Below are 26,618 nucleotides of genomic sequence, written 5' to 3'. Positions count from 1 at the left end.
TTTTGGAATTTTTTGACTTTTTTTTGCCCGGATATAAAAATTGCTGAAATGTTTACCATGGTCCCAAATACCCTCCGGGAATCCAATTGGGTGGGTGGAACCATCCAATTTGCCTTTAAACAACCAATTTACCGGTTTACAACTTACACCGATTTCATTAATTAAAGCCTACCACGAACATTTATGACAACAGATAATGATCATATATGGTTCCAAATGACATTATATGACCCCGATGTATTCCCTAGAATTTCAAGACTTTTTGACATCGGGCCCCAAAAACTCCAAAAATTCTCAAAAAGCGTAGATATAGCCTTCAATTTTTTACTTTTTTCGCCCGGAAATAAAAAATTCCAAAATTTTTACCATGGTCTCTAATACCCTCCGGGAGGTGGGTGAAACCATCCTATTTTTCTTTAAACGGCCAATTTACCGATTTACAACTTGCATCGATTAAATTAACTCAAGCCTACTACGAACATTTATGACAACATATAATGATCATATATGTTTCCAAACGACATTATATGACCCCGAGATGTATCCTCTTAAATCTCAAAACTATTTGACACCGGGCCTCGAAACATCCCAAATTTCTCAAAAAGCGTGGACATCAATTTTGGAATTTTTTTCGCCTGAAAATTAAAATTGCCGAAATGTTTACCATGTTCCCTAATACCCTCTGAGATTCCAACTGGATAGGTGGAACCAACCAATTTGCCTTTAAACGACCAATTTACCGGTTTACAACTTGCACGGATTTCATTAAATCAAGCCTATAACGAACATTTATGACAACATATAATGATCATTTATGGTTCCAAAAGACATTATATTACCTCGAGATGTATCCCCTAAAATCTCATTTCTTTTCGACACCAGCCCCAAAACCTTCGAAATTTCTCAAAAAGCGTGGATATTAACCTTCAGTTATGAAATTTTTTTACTTTTTTTGCTCGGAAATAAAAATTGCCGAAATGTTTACCAAAATCCCTAATACCCTCGGGGAGACCAATTGGGTAGGTGGAACCATCCTATTTGCCTTTAAACGGCCAATTTACCGGTTTGCAACTTGCACCAATTTAATTAACTCAAGCCTACTACGAACATTTATGACAACATATTATGATCATATATGGTTCCAAACGGCATTATTTGACCGCGAGATGTATCCCTTAAAATCTCAAAACTTTTCAACACTGGTCCTCGAAACATTCCAAATTTTTCAAAAAGCGTGGATTTCAATTTTGGAAATTTTTGATTTTTTTTTGTCTGGAAATAAAAATTGCCGAAATGTTTACCATGGTCTCTAATACCCTCCGGGAGTCCAATTGGGTGGGTGAAACCATCCAATTTACCTTTAAAGGACCAATTTACCGGTTTACAACTTACACCAATTTCATTAACTCAAGCCAACCATGAACATTTATAGCAACAAATAATGATCATATATGGTTAAACAGCATTATATGACCCCGAGATATATCCCCTAGAATTTCAAGACTTTTTAACACTGGGCCCTGAAACCTCCAAAATTTATCAAAAAGTGTGGATAATAGCCTTCAATTTTGGAGTTTTTTTTTACTGTTTTTGCCCGGAAATAAAAATTGCTGAAATATTTACCATGGTCCCTAATACCCTCTTGGAGTCTAATTGGTTGGGTGGAACTATCCAATTGCCTTTAAACGACCAATTTACCGATCTACAACTTGCACCGATTTTAATTCAAGCCTACCATGAACATTTATGAAAAAAATATAATGATCATATATGGTTCCAAACGGCATTATATGACCCCGAGATGTATCCCCCAAAATCTCAAGCCTTTTCAACAACGGGCCCCGAAACCTCCAATTTTTTTTAAAAAACCATGGATATTAGTCTTCAATTTTGGAATTTTTTGACTCCGCTCGGAAATAATAATTGTCGAAATGTTTACCATGGTCTCTAATACCCTTAGGGAGTCCAATTGGTTGGGTGGAACTATCCAATTTACCTTTAAACGACCAATTTACCGACTTACAACTTGCATCGATTTCATTAATTAATTCAAGCCTACCACGAACATTTATGAAAACATATAATGATCATATATGGTTCCAAACGGCATTATATGACCCCGACACGTATCACCTAAATTCTCAAGCCTTTTCGACAGCGGGCCTTCAATTTTGGATTTTTTGACTTTTTTTCGTCCGGAAATAAAAATTGCCGAAATATTTATCATGGTTCCTAATACCCTTCGAGAGTCCAATTGAGTGGGTGGAACCATCCAATTTGCCTTTAAACGGCCAATTTACCAGTTTACAACTTGCCCCGATTTCATTAACTTAAGCTTACCACGAACATTTATGACAACATATGATGATCATTTATGGTTCCAAACGGCATTATAAGACTTTGAGATATATTCCCTAAAATCTCATTTCTTTTCAACACCAAGCCCCAAACCTTTTGAAATTTCTAAAAAAGCACAAATATTAGCCTTCAATTTTGTAATTTTTTGACTTTTTTCGCACGGAAATAAAAATTGCCAAAATGTTTATCATGATCTCCAACATCCTTCGGGAGTCCAATTGGATGGGTGGAACCATCCAATTTTCCTTTAAACGACCTATTTACGGTTTACAACTTGCACCGATTTCATTAATTCAAGCATACCACAAACATTTATGACAACAAATAATGATCATATATGGTTCCAAACGGCATTAAATGACCTCGAGATATATCCCCTAGAATTTCAAGACTTTTCGACACCGGGCCCCGAATCCTCCAAAATTTCTCAAAAAACGTGGATATTAGCCTTCAATTTTGGAATTTTTTGACTTTTTTTTTCGCTCGGAAATAAAAATTGCTGAAATGTTTACCATGGTCCCTAATACCCTATGGCAGTCCAATTGGGTGTGTGGAACCATTCAATTTGCTTTTAAAAGCCCAATTTATCGGTTTACAACTTGCACCAATTTACCAGTTTACAACGGCTAATTTAATTAACTTGCACCGAACCCGACTTGAACAGAAATTGACCCAAACCCATTTTATCCCTTCAAAACCCGAATTTAACCCGACTTGTTACTAATCTGACCTGATTTCAACCCGAACCGTTCCTAACATGACCCGAATTTAACCCAACCTGTAACAAACCCGACCCGAAATCAACCCGACTTGTTATTGACCTGACCCAAATTCAACCCGACTTGTTATTGACCCGACCCGAATTTTACCATACCTATAATTTACCCAACCCAAAAATTCAATTCGATCTATTACTAACCCGACTCCAAATTAACACGACTTGTTATTGACCCGACCTAAATTCAACCCAAATTGTTCCTGACCCGATTTCAAATCAGCTTAAATGCAATTTAGACCACCTTATTATTGTTGACCAAAGCATTTTGTCTTGGGAGAACAAGTTAGTCCAGGCCAGCAAAAGAAAGGAGCATCACTCAAATTTAAGAGTTAAATATAGTATATATTTGTTGTATGGTCAAAGGAGATAATTATCTTCCTAAATTATAGACTATAGTTCACTAGTATATTGTCATATATATTACAGTCAAAGGAAATAATTAGCTTGGTAAAAATGATAATTATCTATTTATAGTTAGTTGAACCCGAATATGACCTGACTTGGAAATGACCCAACCTGATTGTAACCTGCAAATTATTTACTTGAACATAACCCGACTTGAATCCGAGAATGACCCAACTTGGAAATGACCCAACCTGATTATAACTCGCAAATTATTGACTTGAACCGAACCCAACTTGAAAATGACTCGACTTGATTATAATCCGCAAATTATTGACTTGAACCGAACCCAACTTAAACTCGAGAATGACCCGACCTGATTTTAACCTGCAAATTATTGACTTGAACTGAACCCGACTCGAACTCGAGAATTACCCTAACCCATTTTAACCCGTGAAAACCCAAATTAAACCCGACCTATTGCTCACCCGACCCGAATGTTACCCGACCTGTTATTAAATCGACATAAACCCAACCCAAACCCGATAAGAAGTATGACCCGACTGACCCGACTCAAGCATGATCCAACCCAAACCCGACCCGCATAGGTTATGGAGTTAATCTGAATTGACCCGACCCACTCTTACCCGACCCAAACGCGACCCGTTTACTCGAATTGACAGCTCTAGCTAGGAGTAAAAGATGTTGTGAGAATATTTAGAGATAAAATATTGGAGCATTTGCACAGATTAAGGTATCGCTTTGTTGGTTGAACATAATCTTAATTACATAATAAAAATAAAGTTTGAGGTAATTGTAATCTTTTTAACATATATACTATCTGTGATGAAATCCATATAATCCTAAATCTAAGACTCCAATTCATTTAATTTAAGATAAATCATATTGCAAATGAAGCAGTGTTGGGTAACATTTCTAGTAACAAAAGTTATTAATTGAACCCTATAAAACAAATCTCTTTAAGTCATCTAATCTATCATAAATGTATCAACAAATGTTTGGATCAGGTTGTAAGGAAGTTGTTCCAACTTAAATAGAAGTCTCGAAAATACAACATTTATTGTGAGAGCTTTTTCATCTCATTTTTAGGTAACTGTTGCCAATTAACCACCCTTGATCCAACTGGACTAGTCGACTCTAATTCTAATTACATTACTCGAAAGCTAATAGGTTATGGATTAGCGGACAAAGTAACAACCACAAGTTCTCTAGTGTGAGGTAAAAAGAGAATGGAAGATAAATTATTAAATTAACAGAGAATAGTGGAATACCTGCTATCCACATTTTTATCCATGGAAAATAAAACCTCATTATAACACTAACACACACTATCCACTCTAACCACTACCTCCTCAATCTCTTCCTTCAACCTCCCAAATCTCCCCAATTTTTCTGCAAAATTTCCAACACCCACAAAAATTAATCAAATACCCAGTACAATAAACCATGATTTCTGCCTCAATTTCTGATAAAATTTTCCATGTCGTCCCAATTTTGGTGAATTCTCCCTCATATTCTCTCTCTACTGGAAAATCTTCTTCCATGTTTTTATCTCAATCTTCCTTTTCTTCTTCTGTATTGGTAGCTTCATTATCTCCTTCCAAATTCAAGTTATTGTCTTGTTCATCAAATGATCCCAGAAATTTGAGCTCTTGTGATGGTTTAATCAAGCTTCAACGCAATGTAAGTGCTCTTGTTCTTTGCTAATTTTCTTTAAATTTCTCCTTTATTATGTAGCTTGGTTATTATGATGTATTGTTTGGATATTATTATTGTTGTGAGAGTGTTTGCTGTACTTCGCTTGAATTGCTTTATTATGGTTGAGAACTTTGTTTGATGGGACCTTATCCATTAATTCATAGCCTACAAGACTCTGACTAATCTGAATTCGAGCTCGGCGAGGTCCCAACTGGGGAGGAGTTCTTGCTACATGCTTGCTTGAAAGTTTATAGGGGGAGAGTGGATCAAGAGGAGGGGAAAATACTCATTCCTTGCATTCTTATTCATTAATTAAACTGAAACTTGATTTATTTAGTAGTTCATGTCACAAGATGTGTTTGTTTCTTGTCTACGAGGCAAAATATTGAGGATATGCTCTTTAAAACTTTAATGAGAGCATGCCAGTATAGCTTTGTTGCAACTCTTGCAAGAGCCAACAGGTTTCTGTACTTCGTTCAGCATGTGGTGGTTCACATAGTTTTGAGGCATTCAAGTATTAGAGCCTTTAAAGGTAAGCCACTAATCAGGAAGATAAGATGCCCCCACGAACATGTTGCTCGTGATCAAGGAATGTATCAACTATCAAGGAATTTAGTGAAGAGTATGTTTAATAGTAGTCCGTAGTCGACTTTTGGCTTTGTTCAGATAATATCCCACATGTGAGATGGGACAAGTTGTTTGACATTGAAGAAGAAAAGGGAATTTGACTAACTTATAAGTCAAGTGGGCTACTCCACCTACCACCAGTGGTTTTGGGATTGAACGGTGCTGGACTGCTGGTCTTGTATGTGGTCAAACTCTCATCCGATGAGGGCTTTTGTACAAAATATTACCATGCTTGCACTTCTTTTATCTTTACCTTGTAAGGTTACTGTTTGGAAGCTCTAAAGCTATATGTCTTTATGGGTTTTGTACGAAACATTATCATGCTTGCACTTCTTCAAGCTTTCCCTTGTAAGGTTATTGCTTGGAATCTCTAAAGCTATATGCCTTTATTTTATTTGAGCAAAATAAAGGTTGATTTATTTCTTTTATAGGCTTGGATTATGGTAGAAAACTTGATTTTTGTACTGTGATGAGTCTGATGACCAAATTATGAAGTGATTCAAAAGTATATCAATAGTTTTAAGATGGTGCACATGCTCAAACACTAGTTTTGTATATATATAAGTATCTGTAATTGTTGAAAGGACATACCTCATTGAGAATTTGGAGAAAAAACAAAAGCAAGCCAAATTTCCCCAAGGAACATGCAGAATAAAGGAAAGCAAGTTCAGCATCTGTTAAGGAAGAGTGTAATACTGTAATCATGTGAAATGAATGTTGCTTCTTGATGAGGATTTTGGTAATTATGGTCCATGAGTGAGTAGCATCTTTCAACAATGCTCATGCTACATAGCTTCATTAAGAATGTAATTCTGTATTAAGTATCCAAGAACTTGTTTTATTCTTACTGATATAGGTTCCGTATTGGTGACTTTGAAAAGCTTATACAAACAAAGCTAAAATTTAACTGAAGTAACTTATTCCTATAATCCGCTGTATCAACATAATGATTTCTCTGTGCTCTAATTGCAGTGAAGCTGTTACCTAAATGTACATATTAATGGAGGTGTAATTTTTTATATATTCCATTTTTTCTTTCTGTTTGTAGGAGGATGCATGTATGAGATTTGTTTGCATGTAAGAGGAACTCAAAGTTTCACTCAGTGCAGCCTAATACTGTGCAATTTTCTATAGCATGTGTAGTCCTAGTTATTAGTCAGTAATGTGATATTTTGAAAGTAATAATGGTGTGTCAAATGTTTACCTATTACGTACTCCTATCTAAGCAAACATAGGACTTAAGATGAGTTAAAGGCATTTAACAACACAGTATTGGCTCAAGTGTCTACATGTCTTAAATTTGTGATATGTGGTTCCTATTGTGATTTTTGTCATTTAATTTAGTTCCACTAATCAGTGAATGACCCATAATAATTCTTACTGTCTGTGATTTCTTAGCTAGTGATAATTTTCTTTATGCTTTACTGGGCTGCACAGTCTTTGATTTTTCTCCTTTGTCGTGTATGAAGGCAGAAATTTGGAATGGCATTGACATTGCGACCAATCTTATCAATATATCAGCATGGTAAATCATCTTATCTTAGTTTCAACTTTGTAGTATGATATTGTTGACATCAATATTTTCAAATATCTTGATTTTCTGAATATTTGTTTCTTACGGTAGTCTGGAGCACAATTCTATGTATTCCAACAGCTAGAGAATGGCATCTGCTCACCTTCTTTAGAATAAAACATTACTACATCACTTTGATTTATGAGAAAAGTATTTGTTCTTTTACTTTAATGAAAATGGTTAACAAAGGAACTAATAAACCACTATTGCATTTAACTTATTTTAACTTTTAAAGTTGTATACTACGTACTTGTTTTAATATCCTATCTCTTCCTCATTTCAAAAAAAAAAAGTTTTTAGTTATCTTGTTGGTCAAAAGTGAAAATACTAATCAAGGCAAAGGGAATAATAAATTCTCACTATCGTTCTTTGTAGTGTAACTGTGCAAGTATATACTAACTCACACTGTCCATGACAGTCATTATCAATATGATTTTGTTGCTTGTTTCAAAAAGGTATAACCCCCTTGTATATTAGAACCTGTGGGACCATTAATGGGTTACTGAGTAAATATTAATGCATCTTCAATTGAGTATAGTGTGTTTTTGCTTTGGCTACACTTGCTTACACATTTGATGCTAAGGGTCTGTATTTTTAAATTTTACAGATCTCTCTAAGAAACTTTGCACCGTGAAAGATGGAGAAAATATGAAGGGCTTGTTAAGATGTGCTACTATCCTTTCATCTGCTACAATTGCCTGGCTGACTTCTTCACAAGTGGCATACTCCAGCACTGACATAAAAATAAATCCAGTTTATGAAGTTGGAGAGTTGTTTGAATTGGGAATTCAGTTGTCATATGTGCTTTTGCTGCTGGCTTTGCTTGGAGTTGGGACTTTTTTTGTTATCCGTCAAGTCCTCGTTCGTCGTGAACTTGATCTATCTGCTAAAGAATTGCAGGTCAGCTTTTCTATTTTGATGCATGTATAGTTGAAATCTATAGTAGAAAATTAAGACTATTACAATGTCTTTTACTTAAGATTCCTGATCAGGTAGAAATAGAAAAGGGATAACTTATTAAAGGATTTTTATGTGAAGATATTTTAAACTTGCTTTATATCCATTTCTATGTGAGACATAGATAGGTGTTCCTTTGCCCAATGCTCTATTTTCTTTGAGGAAAACAATCCCTCTAGACAGTAGTAATTTCTTTAAAAATAAGCTTTTATAAATTATCTTTGTTATTCTCAAGATATCCTTCATAAACACTGTACATGATCTGTGGTCTGTGTGAGATGCTTGAAAAATCAATTTGGTGCAATTATAGGAGCAAGTAAGGAGTGGTGACGCAAATGCAACTGAACTCTTTGAACTTGGAGCAGTGATGCTGAGACGAAAGTTTTACCCAGCTGCGACTAAATTCTTGCTTCAAGCAATTGAGAAATGGGATGGAGATGACCAGGATCTTGCCCAGGTTTGAAAAGCAATGATGATTTCCAGGCTTCTAAAATTTGCATAGTCTTCATATTTATCTTTCATCGTTTCTTTTCCATGTCAAGGAAACCATTCAAAGCATGTAATTCAATATTCACGCCTTCTCCTTCACTACTTATTGAAAAATGGCCTTATATGAAAGTCAATTAAATATTCCTTTTACTGATTGAAATTAGTAAGAGGTACACTATAAACCCCAAGACCTCAAATGATGATGGTGGTTGTTTGATATGCTTAATTGGATCATATGCTGGCTTAACCAATGATCTGTCACTTGGATTTGAGTAATCTTGCCACAGATAGGACGTGTCGGAGTCAGCTATATTATGAAAACTCATGTTTTCCAGAGTGTTGAAGTTCTGACATGGGTTATGGTGAAATGAAGAGTTCATCTAACATAGCTAGTCATGATTCTCCATTACACAAGTAACTTTCCTAGGACTTTCTGCACTATACTGTAATTAACAGGTCTATTCTTTGGTTAGTGTGATTATTTAGGTATTATGTATCTATATCTAAACATTAAAATTTGCACCTACAGGTTTATAATGCATTGGGTGTGAGTTATGTGCGTGATGGAAAGATTGACAAGGGTATCACGCAATTTGAGAAAGCTGTTAAGATCCAACCAGGGTATGTCACTGCTTGGAACAACCTTGGTGATGCATATGAACAGAAAAAAGATCTCAAGACTGCTCTTAAGGCATTTGAAGAAGTGTTGCTTTTCGATCCCAACAACAAGGTGGCACGCCCTCGAGTTGAATCACTAAGGGATCGTGTTAACATGTACAAAGGCGTCCCTGTAAAATCCAAAGAAAGGTGATAGTGTTATGATGTTAAACTAACTTAAATTTTGACATGGTATGAATTTGAAAACTGGTCTTGAGTTATGACAATATATGAACTCAAGTGGTTGCTTTTTGCTTCCTTTGTTTCATATTGTAAGGCGTTTGTAATATTTCTACTTGTGTAAGTTCTGATAATATAAGTTGTTTCAGGCAAAAAAAAAAAAAATGCATTCTATAATGTAAATTTATCAATTTATCCACTTTGTACTCTACTAAGGGAGCGTTTGGTTAGTGTATTTTTTGGATTGGAAATGGATTCGATTAAACCAATAATGTTACCTTGTGTTTGGTTTGAAGGCATGGTAACCATTACCATTACCTAAGTGTAATGATTACCCCTTATTTGTTACCTCTCAAAAACTTGGGGTAACAAATACACTTACCCTCCTCTTAACAAATACCCTTTACATGGTTAAACCAAACAAATGAAAAGGTAATAGTTAAATGATTCATTTCCCCTCTCTTATTTGTTTCCTTTCCACCCCGTTTCCACTTTTCAAACCAAATGCCCCCCTAAGAGTATTTTAGTATATTTCCTCAAAAAAACAAAAAAAACAAAAAAAAGAAGAGTATTGCAGTATTTTGATTTTTCAACAAAATCATCTTTAAACCCTTCAATATATCGATGCACAGCCTAGCCAACCTCAATTAGCAAATTTTAATGAAGGCATAATAGGATATGAGTATAAATTGTTGTCCATCAGTATATCCACACAAAAAGCAAGAGTTTTTTTTTTGATGAAATTAACTTACGAGTTTAAAAGGTAACTGAAACGTTAAAAGCTCCCGGTAAAAATTGATATTTTAAAATGACTAGTTGCTTAAGCTTAAGAAACTCTTGGTGCTTCAAAAAAGGGTAATTATCTATCAATAAGTATTAAAGATCAAAATTGAATGAAAGATTGGATAAGTGGTGAAAACCACAAAATTTTGATTTCATCCTTAAGAGTAGACCATTTTTGTGTAATTGAAATATTAGAGATAACTCGTGTCGCACACATTAAAATGGATGTGATACAGGGTATTTGCAATATACTTGCAAGTTCATAAAAAATTAGACGATTCATCATTGCCTAAAAATCTCAAGATAGAAGGCTCGGATCATGGACATGTTATAGAGTAGAATTCAAATATGGTGGTTCTAACCGCTAAACCTGACACGAACTAACCTACTTTGTATTTGCTAAGTATGTACATGTTTACGATACTTAAAATGTAAAGCATATGCTATGAATGTTACCGAGTAGGTTAATTTTAATAGGTTTCCTAATCGGGCTAACACAAACACAGTCAAGCCTATCGAAAACTCGTGAAAGTAAGTATGAATCACCAAAACCCAAATCCAGGGTCCAACAACGGACCCGAACCACATTGTCAACTCACAAAGTCACAAGTCTTCACTCTTGAATTTTCTCGTCCATTGTTTGTTTCATTCATTCACTCTGTTCTTCCTCTCCCACTCTCACCTTCTCTCTCCTAAGTTACAGTTCGTCGTAATTTTGATACAATGAAAGCCAGTAAGATCTCTCATTCTACAAATTCAATCAAAGTTTGAGAATAAATCAAATCAAATTTTCACATTGTTTGTTAAATCTCAGCAAATTTTGTTTAATCTCACTCTTAATTTTGAATTTTCCCCAAATTTGTGTGGTTTTTGTAGGAATGGCTCAAAACCTAGGGTTTTTGGCCCTTTTTCTAATTGCGTCGATCTGTGAAGCTGCGATCTTTCGCCCAATTTCGGATTCTCACCGATCTGCGGCTCTTGAGATTTTCAAGCCAATCGATGGATCCTTTAAAAGGTTTTCAAAACCTCTACTTAAACCCTTGATTTCATTATCTATTTTCTAAGTAATTTTGTTTGAATGTGCAACAATGAATTAGGATGGTGATTTTTATTCAGGTTGTTATTGCTCAATTTGATCCATTGTGCTGTTAATTTAGTTAAAAATTTAAAATCTAGATGTCTTGAGGATGTTTAGGTTATTCAAATTAGAAAAAGTTAGAAGTCGGTGGCCGATTTTGGTGTTGCTTAACCTGCCATTTGATGTTATCGGAAGTAGGTGAAGAATTGAGTTTTAGAACTTGAATTGCATATATAAGGTGCAGATTTTTTTAGGAGTAGGGGACTACTGTCAGAAGCTTGTTGGATGATTTATAAAGAACTTCAGCTGGCCAAATTGTTATCACAGACCAAATTCATAAAGCAAATGGCATGTGTAATTGTTGGTTATACATCCCAAATGATGATTGAGAGCTCAATATCTTCTAAATGCTACACACGAATTGGGATTGCGGGAATAGTTGGTTTGGGGCAAATGATGATCGAGATCTCAATACCTTCTAAATGCTACACACGAATTGGGATTGCGGGAATGGTTGGTTTGGGGTTGTTTTTTTAAATCCCTGGAATTTGATGCTCGGTTATTTCTAGAAGTAGGAATATTGTACTGCCACTAATTTGAATTGCGATGTGGAAGATTACCAGTATGTTTACTGTGTAACTTTGTGCTTGTTTGATGATGACTGTAAAATTAATTTTCGTTTTGCATTAGTGCTCTAATCATCAGGCAAGTGACATACTTACATGCATTATGTAAAGCAGTGTTATTCCTATCTTAAGCCTTGTGTGCCTATGTTCTTATTTGTAGTATGCTCAATTAGATAGTTCTTTGAGGCTGTTCTTTGTTGAACATTTGTTGACTTCAACTTGTCTTTGGATAGTCTTGAAGACGCTTATGAGGCTTTAAGAACTTTTGAGATCCTTGGAATTGGGAAAGATCTTGATATAAGTACTTCAACATGTGGATTGATTACGGAGACCCTTAAGTCTTCATCTGCTAGTTTGAAGGATCTCAGTGTTGCATTGAAATCGAACCGAGTCCTAAAGTGCAAGATTGATGGAGAGAATTTTAAGGTAACCATTCTTCAAAAGGTCCCAAAATTGTCAAATTGATCTAAGAAGGATATACTTATTCTTTTTTAGGAACAAGAATATGAATCAGTCAATAGGTCTGAGGAGTTTTTAACCTTATTTTTTCTCTCTCTCTCCCATCTTTAAGGCTGTCAACTCAAAACTGCAAGCGGCAATCACTAAAGCAAACTCATTGCTTGATTTCTATTATTCAGTTGGAAGCTTGGTACTTCTTAAGGTAAAAATTCTATGCAATTTGCCATTTTCCTTTTTTGTTTTTTAACATCAACATTGATCAATTGGCTTTGAAGAGGCTTCCTCCAACGGTAGGGGAGGGGAGAGAAGGAGCAGATATTTGCAACCTCTCCTCAATAATAACAAATTGACTGTTTCCAATCAATTATGGAAAGGAAATGACCATGTGCTATCAGCCTACTCCACAATAAGAATTATACACATACAATAAATAAGTCATTATGTTTTAATCTATTCCATATTTTAAAGCCAAGGAAGTAAATACTCATCTACATTGGAAATGGATGGATCTACTTTTTGTCAATTTTATGTTGTGTAGACCAATGTTTTAAAAGTTTGCACCATATGATACGTTGACATTACTGAATATCAAAGCTGAATTATGTTTGTTTTCTATGATTTTCAAGATTTAATTTATTGCTTGGCATTCTTGATAATTTTTTGGCAATTATTTCATAAACATATGTGCAGGATCAGGCTGCTGATCTAGAAATTCAGCTTGAAAAGGCCGATCAAATCTTCCGCTCAGTCAAGGTTGGTTTTTTTTTTTTTAATTTTGCATTGTTAATCTACTTCTCCCATGATTGGCTCTAGGTTGTATGCTTTATGGTTTTGCTCCCTGGGCTTTTTAATTCAATTGGGTGCCATAGCTTATGTTCATACATTTTTGTTAGGCTCTTGGTCAAAGTGATGGACGGTGGCGTTATAGTTCCAACAAACCTGAGTCCAGTACTCGTGCGGCTGGTAGTATCTCCCCTTATAAATTTGATCTCCATTTTTCCTATTAGTTTTATGTCCATCTGTAGACCCTAGCTGTTTCTAGCATGTGTTATTGTTGTATAAAATGCATACTTTTGGGGGGTGTGGTGACCGTTTTGCTGCTGTTATGACTTTTCATTTCAATACTATTGATAAAAAATTTCTATCCATAGACTACTGACCATTTGTCTATTGCTAACTGTCTGTTTGCTGCAGGAATAGCTCTTGAAACTCTTGCTGGTGTTGTGTCATTAGCCTCAGCTGACATCGATCAATCACTGGTATTTGCATATTGTGCTATCCCCACTCATCTTCTGAACATGTCAATTCTGGTTTATTCATGTGATACAGATGACTGTGCTGTTTATTAGATTGATTGTCTTCTTGTAGCTATGTTGATTTTTGGTAATTAATTTAAGTGTTAATATTGAAATGCCTGTGTGACTCTATGCTAATACTCAGGCATCTTTGTTTGGATTTTCGGATGGTTTTAAATTTATATTGCCACAACTTATCCTTTGTTAAGCTGGAAAATTAGCTTTATTACATTGATATCATCTTAGTTTATGCATATAGATGAAGGATTAATACATTTTTCCCCTTCCCTTCAGATAAGGGAGGGTATACTATTTTAGAGTGAAGTATGTTGCTTCCACTCTTGAATCTTTAACCACAGTTTAGATCATCTGTGTTCCATCCAGCATTTGGTCATTATCTTCTTGTAATGGCTGTAACATACCCTTGACCTGCAAATTGATTTGTAGCTGGCCATATAGTCTTGCTATTGTAATGCCATATTCCATTACTTTTATACTTTTATGTACGTATCACATATGATTCTGCTGTAGCAATAATTTTGGGGCTTTATCTAATATTTTTGTTGAATGGACATTGTACAGATTGGTACTCTGAAGAATGATATAGTGAAACTGTTTGACAGCGTTGAGAAATATGGTATGTAGAGATCTCCTGTTGTGTGTTCCCATTACTGCCTCACTGCTACTTGGTAGTATTATGTTGGTGATATGCATCTGTGATATTCAAATGAACAATTTCAAAAATTTTGACAAAGAAATGTCAATTGAATTTCAAAATGGATTGTGTGGTTTTTTGTTAGAAAATTTTTGTGAGCTTGCATGATATCCTGTTGATAATTAAAATATGTTAATAATGTGTTTATGTTGTGATATAGCTCTTGATTTTGTAACATGAATAGCATTTTGTCAGAAATCTTGTTCAAACATTGAATATCTAGAATCTAGTTATAGTAAGAAATTGAACAAGTTTATAGACCTGGAACTCGTTCACGCCTCAATTACAATGAGAGATGTGACCATGTGAACCCTTTTCTCACTCCAAAACTGATGATAGTTGGAAACTCGTTCACACCTCAATAACAATGAGAGATGTGGCCATATGAGCCCTTTTCTCATTCCAAAACTGATGATAGTTTGTTCTATTGATTAGATTAAACAGCTAACCGCCAATCGCTATAGTCTTTGCTAAATCTTCCTATGAAGGTTGTGTTATCGTGTTACATCCCCAATTATTTCATTAATAAGCATCATAGGTTGTCTTTTATCTTTTTTTGCTCTTTGTGGTTTTCTGTTAAAAGTGATGCTTGCATATCATGGATTCATGATTCATAAGTCGAACAAAAAGTCATATTCCTATCCCTATCCCCTATATATTTGGGATAAAAAAAAAAGGTGACGTAATAAAAATGGCCAAGAAAACAGAACGAAAAGATAGTTTTTAACTGATTTTTGTGTCGTTCAAATAACGCTCTAGTAATGATTCAAAATGTTGGAATTGCCTTTCAGATTTGCTGAAGTATCAAATTCACGTCTATGTATTAAGCAATGAGACTAGCTTATTGTTTGTTGTTGCTTTTTCCCTTTTTTAAATTTTTTTTATTTATTTTATCTTCTATTTTATTGCCTACCTACAGATGGTGGTGCCATGTTCTTTGATGAGAAAGTTGTTGATGCTCTTGAATACCAAGGTCCACTTTCAACTACATCATCAGTTGTTCGTGGGCTTGTGGCATTTGCTGATGTAACTTCTGGGAAGATTACTGTAAGTTGATATACATGTAAAGATTTATTATAGGTGGTCCTATTCCTATGCATAGGTGTTTGTGCTTGCAAGAGTTTGAATGATGAATTGTAAAGATATTTCCTAATTTGAAATGCAATATGCAGGTTTCTGGAGACAAAATTTTGGGTTTGGCAAAATATTTTCTTGGCATTGGAGTGCCTGGAAATTCCCATGATTTCTTTGAACAGATTGATGCATTAGCTTTGTTGGAAAACAACAGGTAATGCTTGAATAGCATGCATATTTTTCATCTCATCTTGTTGCAATTGGTAACTTGTCTTTTAGTTCTTCATGTTTAGATTTACTGAATTATCCCGATTCTTCCTTGTTATTATAGGCATTGGAATGGTCAGGTTTTATGTAAATTTCAATTTATAGACCTTTTACCCAATATGAAACACTAAGAATTGAATTAAAACTTTGAAAATTTACAAATGGCAAAATTTTTTTGGGAAGTATTCTATATAATAAAAAAGTATACGTAATTGATATCTCTGTCATGGAACTTGGAGAAAAGATCGTGATTAATCCCAAAGAATGGGAATAATACCTTTTTTGTGTGTGAAAGGAGATTTCAGGTCTGGTGGTCTGGTGGTTCAGATTAGTTAGTTTTGGATCAAACTAACAAATAACTCGAAGTTGTTGGGTTTTGAATTAAATTCAATTTATTTAACACGAGCAATGAAAATTCTAGATTATTTATGTAATATGTACTTACCTGGTTTCAAATGGCTTGATGTAGTAGGTTTGAAGATTGACCCCATAAGCACTGAGTGTATTTCCCTGCATAATAAAAATTGCAAATAATTGCCAGTCATTTTTTACTTTTTACATTATATAAGATTTCAATAACTGTAAAAGCGACTTTTCTCTCATTACTGTTAACTTCCCTATTGATTTGCATTTAGCTGTTTTGTTCCCTCTACTATGTATGAATACAGAGCATGGTGACTTGAGCTTCATGGAAATGTAACAATTTTTTTTTTTTTTTTCCTGTGTAGGGTGTCAATTCCATTGATCTTGTCACTCCCATCTACGGTGCTATCCTATTCCAGAAATGACCAGCTCAAGGTACCCACCATTATTATCTTTCATATGTGAGAAGTCGCTTTTTATGTGCCTTCCTTAATCACTTTAGTGCGAGGGCTCGCTTCCCATAGATAGTTTTGACTTTTGAGGGCAAAGGAAAATGTAGAGTAGACCATTCTATTGTTTGTGTCCGCATGTGTACTATGTAGGTTATATATCCAGGCTGACTGGTGTCATTGATGTCTCATATGTGAACTGGAGGCAACTTATATAGGATACCATTTATTTTTTATTTTTTTTTAGGGGGGGGGGGGGGCGTGCAGTTAGAGAAAATTCTTTTTTTTTTTTTTCCTTTTTCTGCCCGAACCACTTTAGTATGGTCTATAAGCTTGTCATAAGTATGGTATGTGGTTAGTGAAATGTGAGATTTTTGTTGGCTGATTGAAGCTCTTGTATCTCATAGCATCAGTTCGTATAATTTCCTGCAATAATATGTGCGTAGCTTACCTTCTTTTTTAAAGGCTGCAAATTGTTACAAATTGACAAGTATGGAGTATTTTTCAAGTGTAGTTTGTTTTAATTGTAATATATGTGAGCAGGTTAAGGTGAACACCGTACTTGGATCTGAGGCACCTGCCCTGACTGTGAAAATCGTGCAAGCTGCCAGTGTTAATTCAAAAAGTGCTCCCGTGATTGAGAACCAGGTTTTGACAAACTTGGCATATTTTGCTTTGATTTGTTTTTTATATTTACAATTCTGATTTCCTACAAGCTTTTTAATGACTTGTCAACTAATAAAGCCAAATCTGCTTTATCAGGATCTTAAGTATGCCGCAGATGGTGGATTCCATGTTTTGGATTCTTTGCCAAAGGACATTGATGTTGGGAACTATGAATTTGTTTTCAAGGTAATATTCTGTTCTTCACTTTTCACTGCTAATGTTGTGATCTCATGCAGAAAAAAGCCAGGAATTGACATTTTTTTTTTCCTCCCTTTCTTGGATCATGAATTAGATTGCTCTCAATGATCCAAGTCAGAGTGATGTATATGCTACAGGAGGCCGAACTTGGGTTAAAATTTATTTCACAGGAGAAATTAAAGTTGAAAATGAAGAGATATCAGTCCTTGATAATGATCTTGGCAATGTGGAATCTCAGACACAGTAAGTATATTTCCAACAAGTTTCTGAATACTTATTCATCCACCATCTTTGATTCTAAGCATGATATATCAGATATTGGCACATTTTTTAAAATCATACAATCCAATGTCGTATCTGTGCAAAATGAACCCGTAATTCCATGATTTGGCTGTTGGACAACTTATGGTAGCATCTGAGCTAAATTAGAAAATGGAAACGTTATAGTTTATTTTGAACACTTTGTGTACCATAGTCAATTAGGCACACTCATTTCTTGTTTCAGAATCTGGGCTTGACATGCTTGTTCAAGAAATGGAAAGAAAAATTCTTTATTAGAGAGTTGTCTTGCAATAATCAAGTTTTTTAATGTTAGAAGATGGGATTGCAGGTTAGATTTGTCCACAGACAGTGCCATTTCTCTGTCAGCAAATCATCTTCAGAAGCTGCGTCTCTCCTTCCAGCTGTCCTCACCTCTGGGAAATGCATTCAAGCCCCATCAGGTTTTTATTTTATTTTTTTTAGAGAATGCCTCATCTTCAAGATCTTTAGATAGTTTGCTAATCAAGATGGCAGCAGGCATTGTTGAAGCTGAGACACGAGACAAATGTTGAACATGTATTTGTTGTTGGGAGTTCCGGAAAAAACGTTTGAATTGACGCTGGTAAGCTTCCTTTACTGCTTTCGGTATATCATGTCACCAATGAATCTGCATAGAATTATATGAATTCCTATTTTTAATTTTGAAAGAAAAGTTAACTCATTAACAGAAGAGGCATATGATATCTACAAGAGAAATCAAAACTAGCATATAGAAACTGAATTGGATAAAAAAATATTTCTAATTGGAAAAACTACAGTCGTTGGGGATGTTTCACGTTGCTGTGTAGTACAGCCCTCCATGAGGGGTCTTTCGATCTAATTATAGCATTGTTGCTTGGCTTTGAAACTCTTATTCTTTGCTCCATGTACATCACATATAACGCATGGATGAAATATTGTGTACATTTTATAGTTTTATCATCTTTCCGAAATTACATATCTGCAAGCATCATCTCATGATTTTGTTCTGTAGGATTTCCTTGGACTAGTGGACAAGCTCTACTACCTTTCTGGCAAGTATGATCTGCAATTAACCATTGGAGATGCTGTCATGGTAATTATGATTCTGTACATTTTCAATGTTCTAGTACTTGCATTGGTTTGGTTCTAAATTGACCTTTTCAGGAGAACTCTTTCTTTCGATACCTGGGTCATATCGACTTAGATCTTCCTGAAGCACCTGAGAAGGCAACTCGGCCACCTCTTCAGCCAATTGACCCTCTTTCGAGGTTTGGACCCAAAGAAGAAATAGCTCACATATTCAGAGCCCCAGAAACGCGTCCACCTAAGGAACTTTCTCTTGCTTTCTTGGGCCTTACCCTTGTTCCACTTGTAGGATTTTTTATTGGGGTAAGTTAAATCTTTTCAGGCCGTTTTACTTCCATTGTGCCCCAACTGGCCAAAAGGCAATTATTTCCTTGTTTATAGAAGTAATTATATAAAATAAGCTCTAAGATGTCAAGTTACAATCCAAGATATGAAATTGTTCATGCCATTTTGATTATTTGTATGGATTGAAGAAGAATTCCTTCCTGTCAAAAAGTTGTCCTTTTGTTTGTTCTGATTATTGTCACACATGCCTTAGCCTTTGTGAACCACTGACCATTCTATTTTATAATGTTTGTAGTTTTGTACTATCAATTTAAAAACTGTTAGCCTTTGAGGTGACAATTTTTCTTACTCTGATCTTCAATGCCTTCTTGCAGCTCCTTCGCCTTGGGGTAAACTTTAAGAAGTTCCCTACAGCAACAGTATCTGCTGCATTTGCTGCACTCTTCCATGTTGGCATTGCAGCTGTACTTTGCCTCTATGTCCTTTTCTGGCTGAAGGTTTGTGTATACTATAACTCATTTTCCACATGAATTTGTGACTTACTGTAAATCCTTTGTACAAAACTATCTTTTTTTTTTTTTTTTTCCAAATTCTTCTTTTGGTCTGGACTTGATTCATTTTCCAGGAAATCGTTATTTTTTTTTTAATTTTATTTTCTTGTGTTTGCGGATCTGCAAATGGTTCTTCTGTATTCAACCCTTTGTTTAATACCTGCAGTTGAACCTGTTTACAACACTGAAGTACCTGAGCTTCTTGGGAGTCGTCTTGTTATTTGTCGGTCACAGGACTCTTTCCAACCTAGCCAAAGTGAAAGCTGACTAGCACGGTACATTGGAGCAAAATTTCCTTGATTGAAGTATGTTGTTGGGGCAAATATTTATTTGAGGAATTCCCCTTTCAGAAAGTTGAGAAGTTTTAGACATTTAGAGTCAATTTTGTAGAATTCAATTTTTCACTTGAGTGCCAGCTAGTGTAGTTCTTTATTTTATTGTATACAGATGTATTCAGAACTTTTATCTAAAAGCATTCTCTTCTATGAAGTCTTTCAATATTCCCCTCCCCCCAACATTGTTATCGCCTACCAATCTGTGGTTCCAACAGCCCAAATTCAAGACATTGAATCAACTTGTAAACAATGAAGGCTATAAAACTGAATCACAATTTGAGTTTATGAGTCGTTCAAATCATCTTTTCATCTGCATCTATTGGTGTGGTTCAGTTCAGTCGGATCAATGTGGGATCAAGGTCTGCAATACAACGGACTTGATAAAGGACTCTATGGCGGTCTAATTATAAAAACTTCTAATCAACCATGTCCAATTTTGAAAATGTTTATGCAGTAGCTATTGGTATAAAAACTGTATATTGTGGGTATCACATTTTCTTACCATTGTTCCAACCTCTTTTTTTTTTTTTTTTTTGTAGCTTAAAGAGCCACAAAGGCAGATGATCATAATCAATCCGTATGACCGTGTCCCTAAAATCAAGGAGCCTCTAACCACTTGAGTTATCCCTAAATCTCAATTGTTAACCTTTATAATTAGTGATTAGTCCATTTAATGTCTCCCCATAATTACAGTCACAAAAAATTTAAACTTTGATCTCTCGCCAAGCCAATTGGTGGCTACATCTACCTCCTCCCTGAGGGTTTGTGTAGAACGACTCTTTAACAGATTGTATAGGAAAGAGGATAACATTAATGCCAATGTATAAATCATTTCTTGCCTTGTAACTACATCAAAACACAAGCTTCTTTGCAGGAAAATTTTGAAACAGAATTTCTTGCCTCTAAACCTACCTAAAATGCTATGCTAAACTAACAATACAAGATCTTATCATCACTCGGCCTTAAATAGGACAAGTGTAACTATTGCAAATGAAATACACTAGTCGAGCATAACCCCACATCACCTTACTGCCGCCTTCATATGAACATAGAGGTAAAAAGAAAATTGTAGAATTGTTGAAGTAGCAATACTGACGCATGTTGCTGCAAAGATGAGAATTTAAGGTGTCTTTGCTGCCTCACAGTACTAAAACCAATCAACTCAGTAATATGATCCAGAACTTCCACCTCCCATGTATCCACTACCACTCACACCACGGCCAGAATACAGTGATGAGTAAGAACTGCCACCAACCTGAAAGATAAACAAAATTGAGTAAAAGCCTACCCAATTTTATAAACTGAACTGAATTTTCAACTAAGCAGGGACTTCGAAACATACATCAGATCCACGAGAAGGATATTCACTCCCATAGCTTGATGAATACATACCACCATCATTGCCACCGTATGAACCTAGGGTACAAGAAACTATCAAAAAAGAGACGTACGGTGACATAAAACGTTCAAGTTACTAAATATTTATAGTTACAAGGGTGTACCATTATAGCTCATGCCTTGACGACTACTGTAAATGCCATGAGAATCCTGAGCAGAGATTGAACTTCTGCTGCTGCTACTATATCCCGCAGTGGATCTCCCCATTCTATATGCATGAGATAATTTTAGTACCGGAAAGAAAAATACATGGCCAAATACATTTTAGTCCTGACTCCTGAGATTAACACTGACCTGTCACCATATGTATCTGCATACAGAGAGCTTCCTGAAGGAATGTCATAGTCCACACGTGCCCTTGAATGGCGAATACTATGACTAGGATCAGTGTATCGTGAAGGAACATCATCCTTGGAAATCAACATCAGAATTTAGTAAAACCATTATGTTGAATAACAAAATGAGAAGGTACAAATTGAAACAAGGGAACCTCAGCAACTAACCATAGCACTATAAGGGCGTTTAGAACCAGAAACAGACTCATAGTCACGAGGACGCCCTTCACGATAACTTGGAGGTGGTCTTTCATATCTTGGGGCATAGCTATCCTCTGGATAAGGTCTCCTAGTTGTAGAGCGTGATGCACTGCTCCTATGCACATCAGCATAGACAGGTGAACGGGCAGCATACTCATCCCTATAAGTTGGACGCCTTTCTGGTGGCATCCTAGACCCATATTCTGCCACAGCCCTGCTCCTTGGAGGGAGCTCTTCCCTCCTAATATAATCTCTCTTCAAGCTACTCTTGGGTGGTGGAGGAGCTGCACACAACAATGGGTCAGATGACACTAGTACAGTTTACTGCCATCAAAAGTGACCAGCAAAGATCAGAATGAATACCAGGAGCTCTTCTATCATACGGCCTCGGTGGAGGTGGCAAAGGCCTGGCTCTAGCTGGCATAGGTGGTGGGGGACGCCTATCCCGTACTCCAACAGGCCTCTTCAAGCCACGACCAACAGCAATGGGAGCCCGGCTAGCAAGTCCCCTCATACGAGGAAGGGGACGTGGTGGTAATGGACGGTTCCAAGGAGCCCTAAGGCGCCGCCCAGCTACACGGCCACCCTTATGATCAGCACGGGGATGGTTTTTACCTTTACCCCGCTGCAATGGCCTGGACAATCTGGCTCTTACTTTAGCCTGTAGAAGAATAAAATCAGGTAAAGCCATATGCATTATCTCACATACCTAGGTAGAAAACACATAAACAAGCTTATAAACCAATAATAACCTTGTGATCTCCTTCACCCAATTCAACATTATTAATGCTTTTAGCACATGTTACTGCTGCATCATGAGAGTCAAACGAAACAAAGCCAAAATCCTTTCTTCTTGCAGAGGGCATATTACGAGCAAGTTCAACCTTTTCAATTTCCCCAAAACTCTTGAGTAGGATACGAACACGATCCTCATCCCATGAGGCAGGAAGACCATCAATAAACACAGTTTTGACCTAAAATAGGTTCAACCCAATATCATCCACAGTTAAAAGAAACAAATATTCAAAGAAATTCAGCTATGCACGACAAGAGCCAAACAGATGTGAAGCCAAACACAGATGACTGATATTTATATAAGATAAGAAATAAAAAACTAAAGAAAGCAGGAATAAGCATAGCCAATAATTCAATAAATTAAGGGGGGGGGGGGGATAGAGATTGTATTCTGCTTTAATTGGCCATGTACTCACAAACTACCCTTCCTAATAGGTGTTTCACAGCTTGCAAGATCAATATTACTCCTTAATCATCCAAGGAATGGGAAAGATGCTTGATCTAATTTACCTGGGCCATAATTTCATCTCCAGGATCAATGAAAGAATCTGCAAAAGAAACTTTTGCAGGCCTCTCAACTCCAAGCAAAACATCTCTTTTCTGAAGACGTTTAAAAGCATCCATGGCCTCGGAACGGGAGGAAAACTCCAAAAAGGCAAAACCTCTATTTTTTCCTTCATTGTTACTATCTTCCACTAATGTCAAGTCCTCGATATTTTCTATTCCATAAAGTTTCAATTTCTCTTTTAACTGGAAGAACAAATTAATATAGGCCAATCAGAAGAGAATAATGCAACTCCACATAACCAATAACAAAATAAACGCGAAGCCTGATGAAGACAGCAACACCACAGTCTACTTACTTTTTCCTTTGTCCATGTTTTGCATATGTTACCCAAAAAAAGGGTATCGCTGTCTTGGCTTGGTGTGACACCACATTGCTTCCCATTCACCTGGAATTTTTGGTGTTAGAATAAACTCATCAACATAATCTGAGCTTTGCAGTCACTCAATCTATGACAAGATCAAAACAAGTACCACAGGATTTTTAAGCTCCAAGACAGCTCGCTTTGCTTGCTCAACAGTAGCAAAGCGTAAGAATGCAAAGCCCTTGTTCTTTTTGGTCTGAGGGTTCATCATGAGCCTGACTTCAGTAACCTCGCCAACAACACTAAAAACTTCCTTCAAATCCTCCTCAGTAGCATCTTTGTCTAAACCACCAACAAATACTTCGAATTCTTTACGTTTACGCCTCTCTTTGACAAGTTCATGGTGTTCACGTTCTTCTGCAGCATCAAACAGTTCAGCATGCTCATGGCCATGGTCAATCTCATGCTTATGCTCAAGCTCATGGCCAGCATCAGTATGCTCATCGTCTTCTTCACCCTCCAGTTCCTCTGGAACTTCTTCCATATCCTCCTCAGCCATGTCTCTCTCCTCTTCCTCTTCCTCCTCTTCAACTAGGTCACCTTCCTCAACTTCCTCCACAACTTCGTCCTCTTCCTCCTGGAAATCTTCCTGGTCAACTTCTTTCTCATCATATCCATCACCATACTCTTCTGGTTCATATTCTGGTTCGTTATCCTCAAGGTCCAACCGTTCATCTTTTTCATATTCATCCTCTTTAACCTCATCTTCTTCTGCCATAGAAAGAGAGGTTGACAGAAATCCAGCCAGTTAACATGGTGAATTCACCATTAGGAGTAATAAGAGTTCTAAAGTGTTGGATGCACAGATAAAATTTCCATTAAGCCTCCAAAATCCAAAATCAAAAACATAATTGATATGGTTATTCAATAAAGTTAGCTCAGGTTAAAAGTAAACATGTCCGAAAGAGCATTGGAGCATAGATTGTCTGTCATATCCGGAAAAAAAAAATAAAGCCACTTCCATTACTTTGTTGTATCCTCGTAATAGATATTTGGGCAATTCTTAATTGTACCAAATGCATTAATCTTCATAGAAAGGAAACAGATTCGTAATCCATTTCTCACTAATGTTAACCTTTGCATACCATTGGCAATTTATAACAGACCTTGGTGTAAGCACACTCTATAAAAGTGTTTAGAGATATAATGGAGTTTGAAACTTGTGCATATAAACAAACAGGAGATAAAACATAGCAAGATAAAATAATGTTATGAAGAACACTTGTCCCATCAAAAGCCCTTATCCCCAATATTGAAGTCTTAAATGGGCACTCCACATAAATGACTGTTTCCAAACACTGAACAGGGGCTTGAACCATCAAGAACAGCTGAAACAACACAAAGACTTCCCTTGGTCATGAATATATTTGATTTCCAATGGTTTAAAATCTTTCATTACCAGAAGTATAGATTTGTCCTCCGAACAAGAGATGTCATGCTAGGTTAATGTGAGAAAGAACACAATGTACAAAAATCACTCTTTTAACACACCTTTCTTATACACTTCATGTGAAAACTCGCTACGAAATTATCCAAATTTCAATGTTTATAGTCCTCCCCATATCCGAAGAGAGTAAGGTGGAGTCACATGAATTTCACCTAAGAAATTAGTTCTTTCTTGCTCATAACTTCAACAGGGATGGACCGACTTAAAGGATATAGAGACTTACATAATCTTACAACAATTCATTCATTAATGCCCAAAACTTCACCCCCCACGATTAAACCAACCAAGCTAATTAAGCATCTGATTGAAAAATTAGCATAAACTGTATACCCAACAAATCAAAATACAAAACATGCAAAAAAAATAATGAATCTTTTCTTCCCTTCAGATAAAATTCATTCAACAAAGATATCTCCTTTAATCTTTTTTCTCCTAAATAGCACTAATTCATCATTAATATGACATTAATTCATAAATTAACAAACAAAAAAACACCCACAATTCCAATTCCTCTTTCCTATAAAAAATCTAACCCAAATCAACAATTTCTTCCAATAAAATCAACCTTAGCCTAAAAAAATACAATTAATCAATAATTAAATCAATTGCAGAAATAATAATTAAAAAAAATTACTTACTTGTCAAAAGAAAGGATCCATTAGACTCAGATAAAGGCTCAACATTCAGATCCGTTAAGCTATCAAGACTATAATTTTGTTCGGAAACTTTAACGTTATTGTCGTTAATTTCAGCCCTAACAACCTCGTTTTTAACATCATCGGACTTCACCGGAGTTTGTGAAGTACTTGTCGTCTTCTTCCCCGGAGTAGCCGCCGTTTTCTTCGTTCTCGGGGGCATCTTCTTCTTCTTCTTCAACTTTCGATTATTTTTTTTTTCAGATTTTGGGGAAAATCAGGAAATTGAATAGAGAGAAGAAAAAAAAAAAGCAAGAAATCAAGATAAATAGAGAGAGAAAAAGAGGGGTTTAAAATTAGGAAAGGAGAACCCTAATTTTGGGTTCGTTTACTTTTATTAGGATTTTCCACCGCATGACGTGGACATGTACACGTACTTGATAAATACTCTTACCAAGTCTTTGCCTTTTAAATTTTTTTTTTTTTTCTTTTTGTGTTTGTGGAATCCTTTGACTCTATGAGAATATAAGATCTCACTATGTCCTTTACTCCTTATGATCTCATTTTTTTTTTTGTTCCATCCGATTCACCCTTTGAGCTAATCTAAATTCGGAGATCAGTTCTAGATGGTTAGGTTCCAGTCCCCTCCCTCAAAGGCAATTTTTATTTTACAATAGGTTGTACCG

General features: G+C 35.9%; 2 protein-coding genes and 1 pseudogene across 3 annotated transcripts; 2 read left to right on the top strand and 1 right to left on the bottom strand.

The window, feature by feature from the left end:
• Window positions 1-4,776: 4,776 nt before the first annotated feature.
• LOC110720486 (tetratricopeptide repeat domain-containing protein PYG7, chloroplastic-like) lies at window positions 4,777-9,945 on the top strand. Of its 2 annotated transcripts, none has more exons than XM_021899521.1 (5): window positions 4,777-5,182; window positions 7,298-7,349; window positions 8,005-8,297; window positions 8,665-8,811; window positions 9,373-9,945. In XM_021899521.1, exons 1-5 carry the CDS (start codon window positions 4,946-4,948, stop codon window positions 9,652-9,654), a joined length of 1,011 nt encoding a protein of 336 aa, XP_021755213.1. In that variant the 5' UTR covers window positions 4,777-4,945; the 3' UTR covers window positions 9,655-9,945. The 2 variants fall into 2 exon arrangements, with proteins under 2 accessions (XP_021755213.1, XP_021755214.1); XM_021899522.1 differs by having other exon boundaries at window positions 5,085-5,182; window positions 7,294-7,349.
• Window positions 9,946-11,059: 1,114 nt separating this feature from the next.
• Window positions 11,060-20,342, top strand: LOC110720485 (annotated as a pseudogene).
• Window positions 20,343-20,983: 641 nt separating this feature from the next.
• Window positions 20,984-26,375, bottom strand: LOC110720484 (nucleolin-like). The gene is made up of 11 exons (XM_021899520.1): window positions 25,936-26,375; window positions 23,960-24,561; window positions 23,785-23,874; window positions 23,432-23,671; window positions 22,879-23,100; window positions 22,490-22,787; window positions 22,094-22,410; window positions 21,885-22,000; window positions 21,695-21,798; window positions 21,535-21,608; window positions 20,984-21,447 (listed from the first exon to the last, which is right to left on the bottom strand). The coding sequence occupies exons 1-11, from the start codon at window positions 26,153-26,155 to the stop codon at window positions 21,355-21,357; spliced, it is 2,376 nt and encodes a 791-aa protein (XP_021755212.1). The 5' UTR covers window positions 26,156-26,375; the 3' UTR covers window positions 20,984-21,354.
• Window positions 26,376-26,618: the final 243 nt, after the last annotated feature.

The sequence above is a fragment of the Chenopodium quinoa genome, unplaced genomic scaffold, assembly GCF_001683475.1.
Source record: "Chenopodium quinoa cultivar QQ74 unplaced genomic scaffold, ASM168347v1, whole genome shotgun sequence".
Taxonomy (NCBI): domain Eukaryota; kingdom Viridiplantae; phylum Streptophyta; class Magnoliopsida; order Caryophyllales; family Amaranthaceae; genus Chenopodium; species Chenopodium quinoa.
The sequence above is the reverse complement of the archived record's forward strand: the minus strand, read 5'-3'. Positions and strand labels throughout refer to the sequence as shown.

Excerpts from the sequence above, each read along its gene's own strand:
- LOC110720486 (XM_021899521.1), top strand. The coding sequence starts at position 4,946 with ATGATTTCTGCCTCAATTTCTGATAAAATTTTCCATGTCGTCCCAATT. Across the intron at positions 5,183-7,297 it reads TAATCAAGCTTCAACGCAAT|AAATTTGGAATGGCATTGAC; the intron begins GTAAGTGCTCTT and ends GTATGAAGGCAG. Across the intron at positions 8,298-8,664 it reads TATCTGCTAAAGAATTGCAG|GAGCAAGTAAGGAGTGGTGA; the intron begins GTCAGCTTTTCT and ends GTGCAATTATAG.
- LOC110720484 (XM_021899520.1), bottom strand. The coding sequence starts at position 26,155 with ATGCCCCCGAGAACGAAGAAAACGGCGGCTACTCCGGGGAAGAAGACG. Across the intron at positions 23,875-23,959 it reads TGGAGCTTAAAAATCCTGTG|GTGAATGGGAAGCAATGTGG; the intron begins GTACTTGTTTTG and ends CAAAAATTCCAG. Across the intron at positions 21,799-21,884 it reads GCAGATACATATGGTGACAG|AATGGGGAGATCCACTGCGG; the intron begins GTCAGTGTTAAT and ends TCATGCATATAG.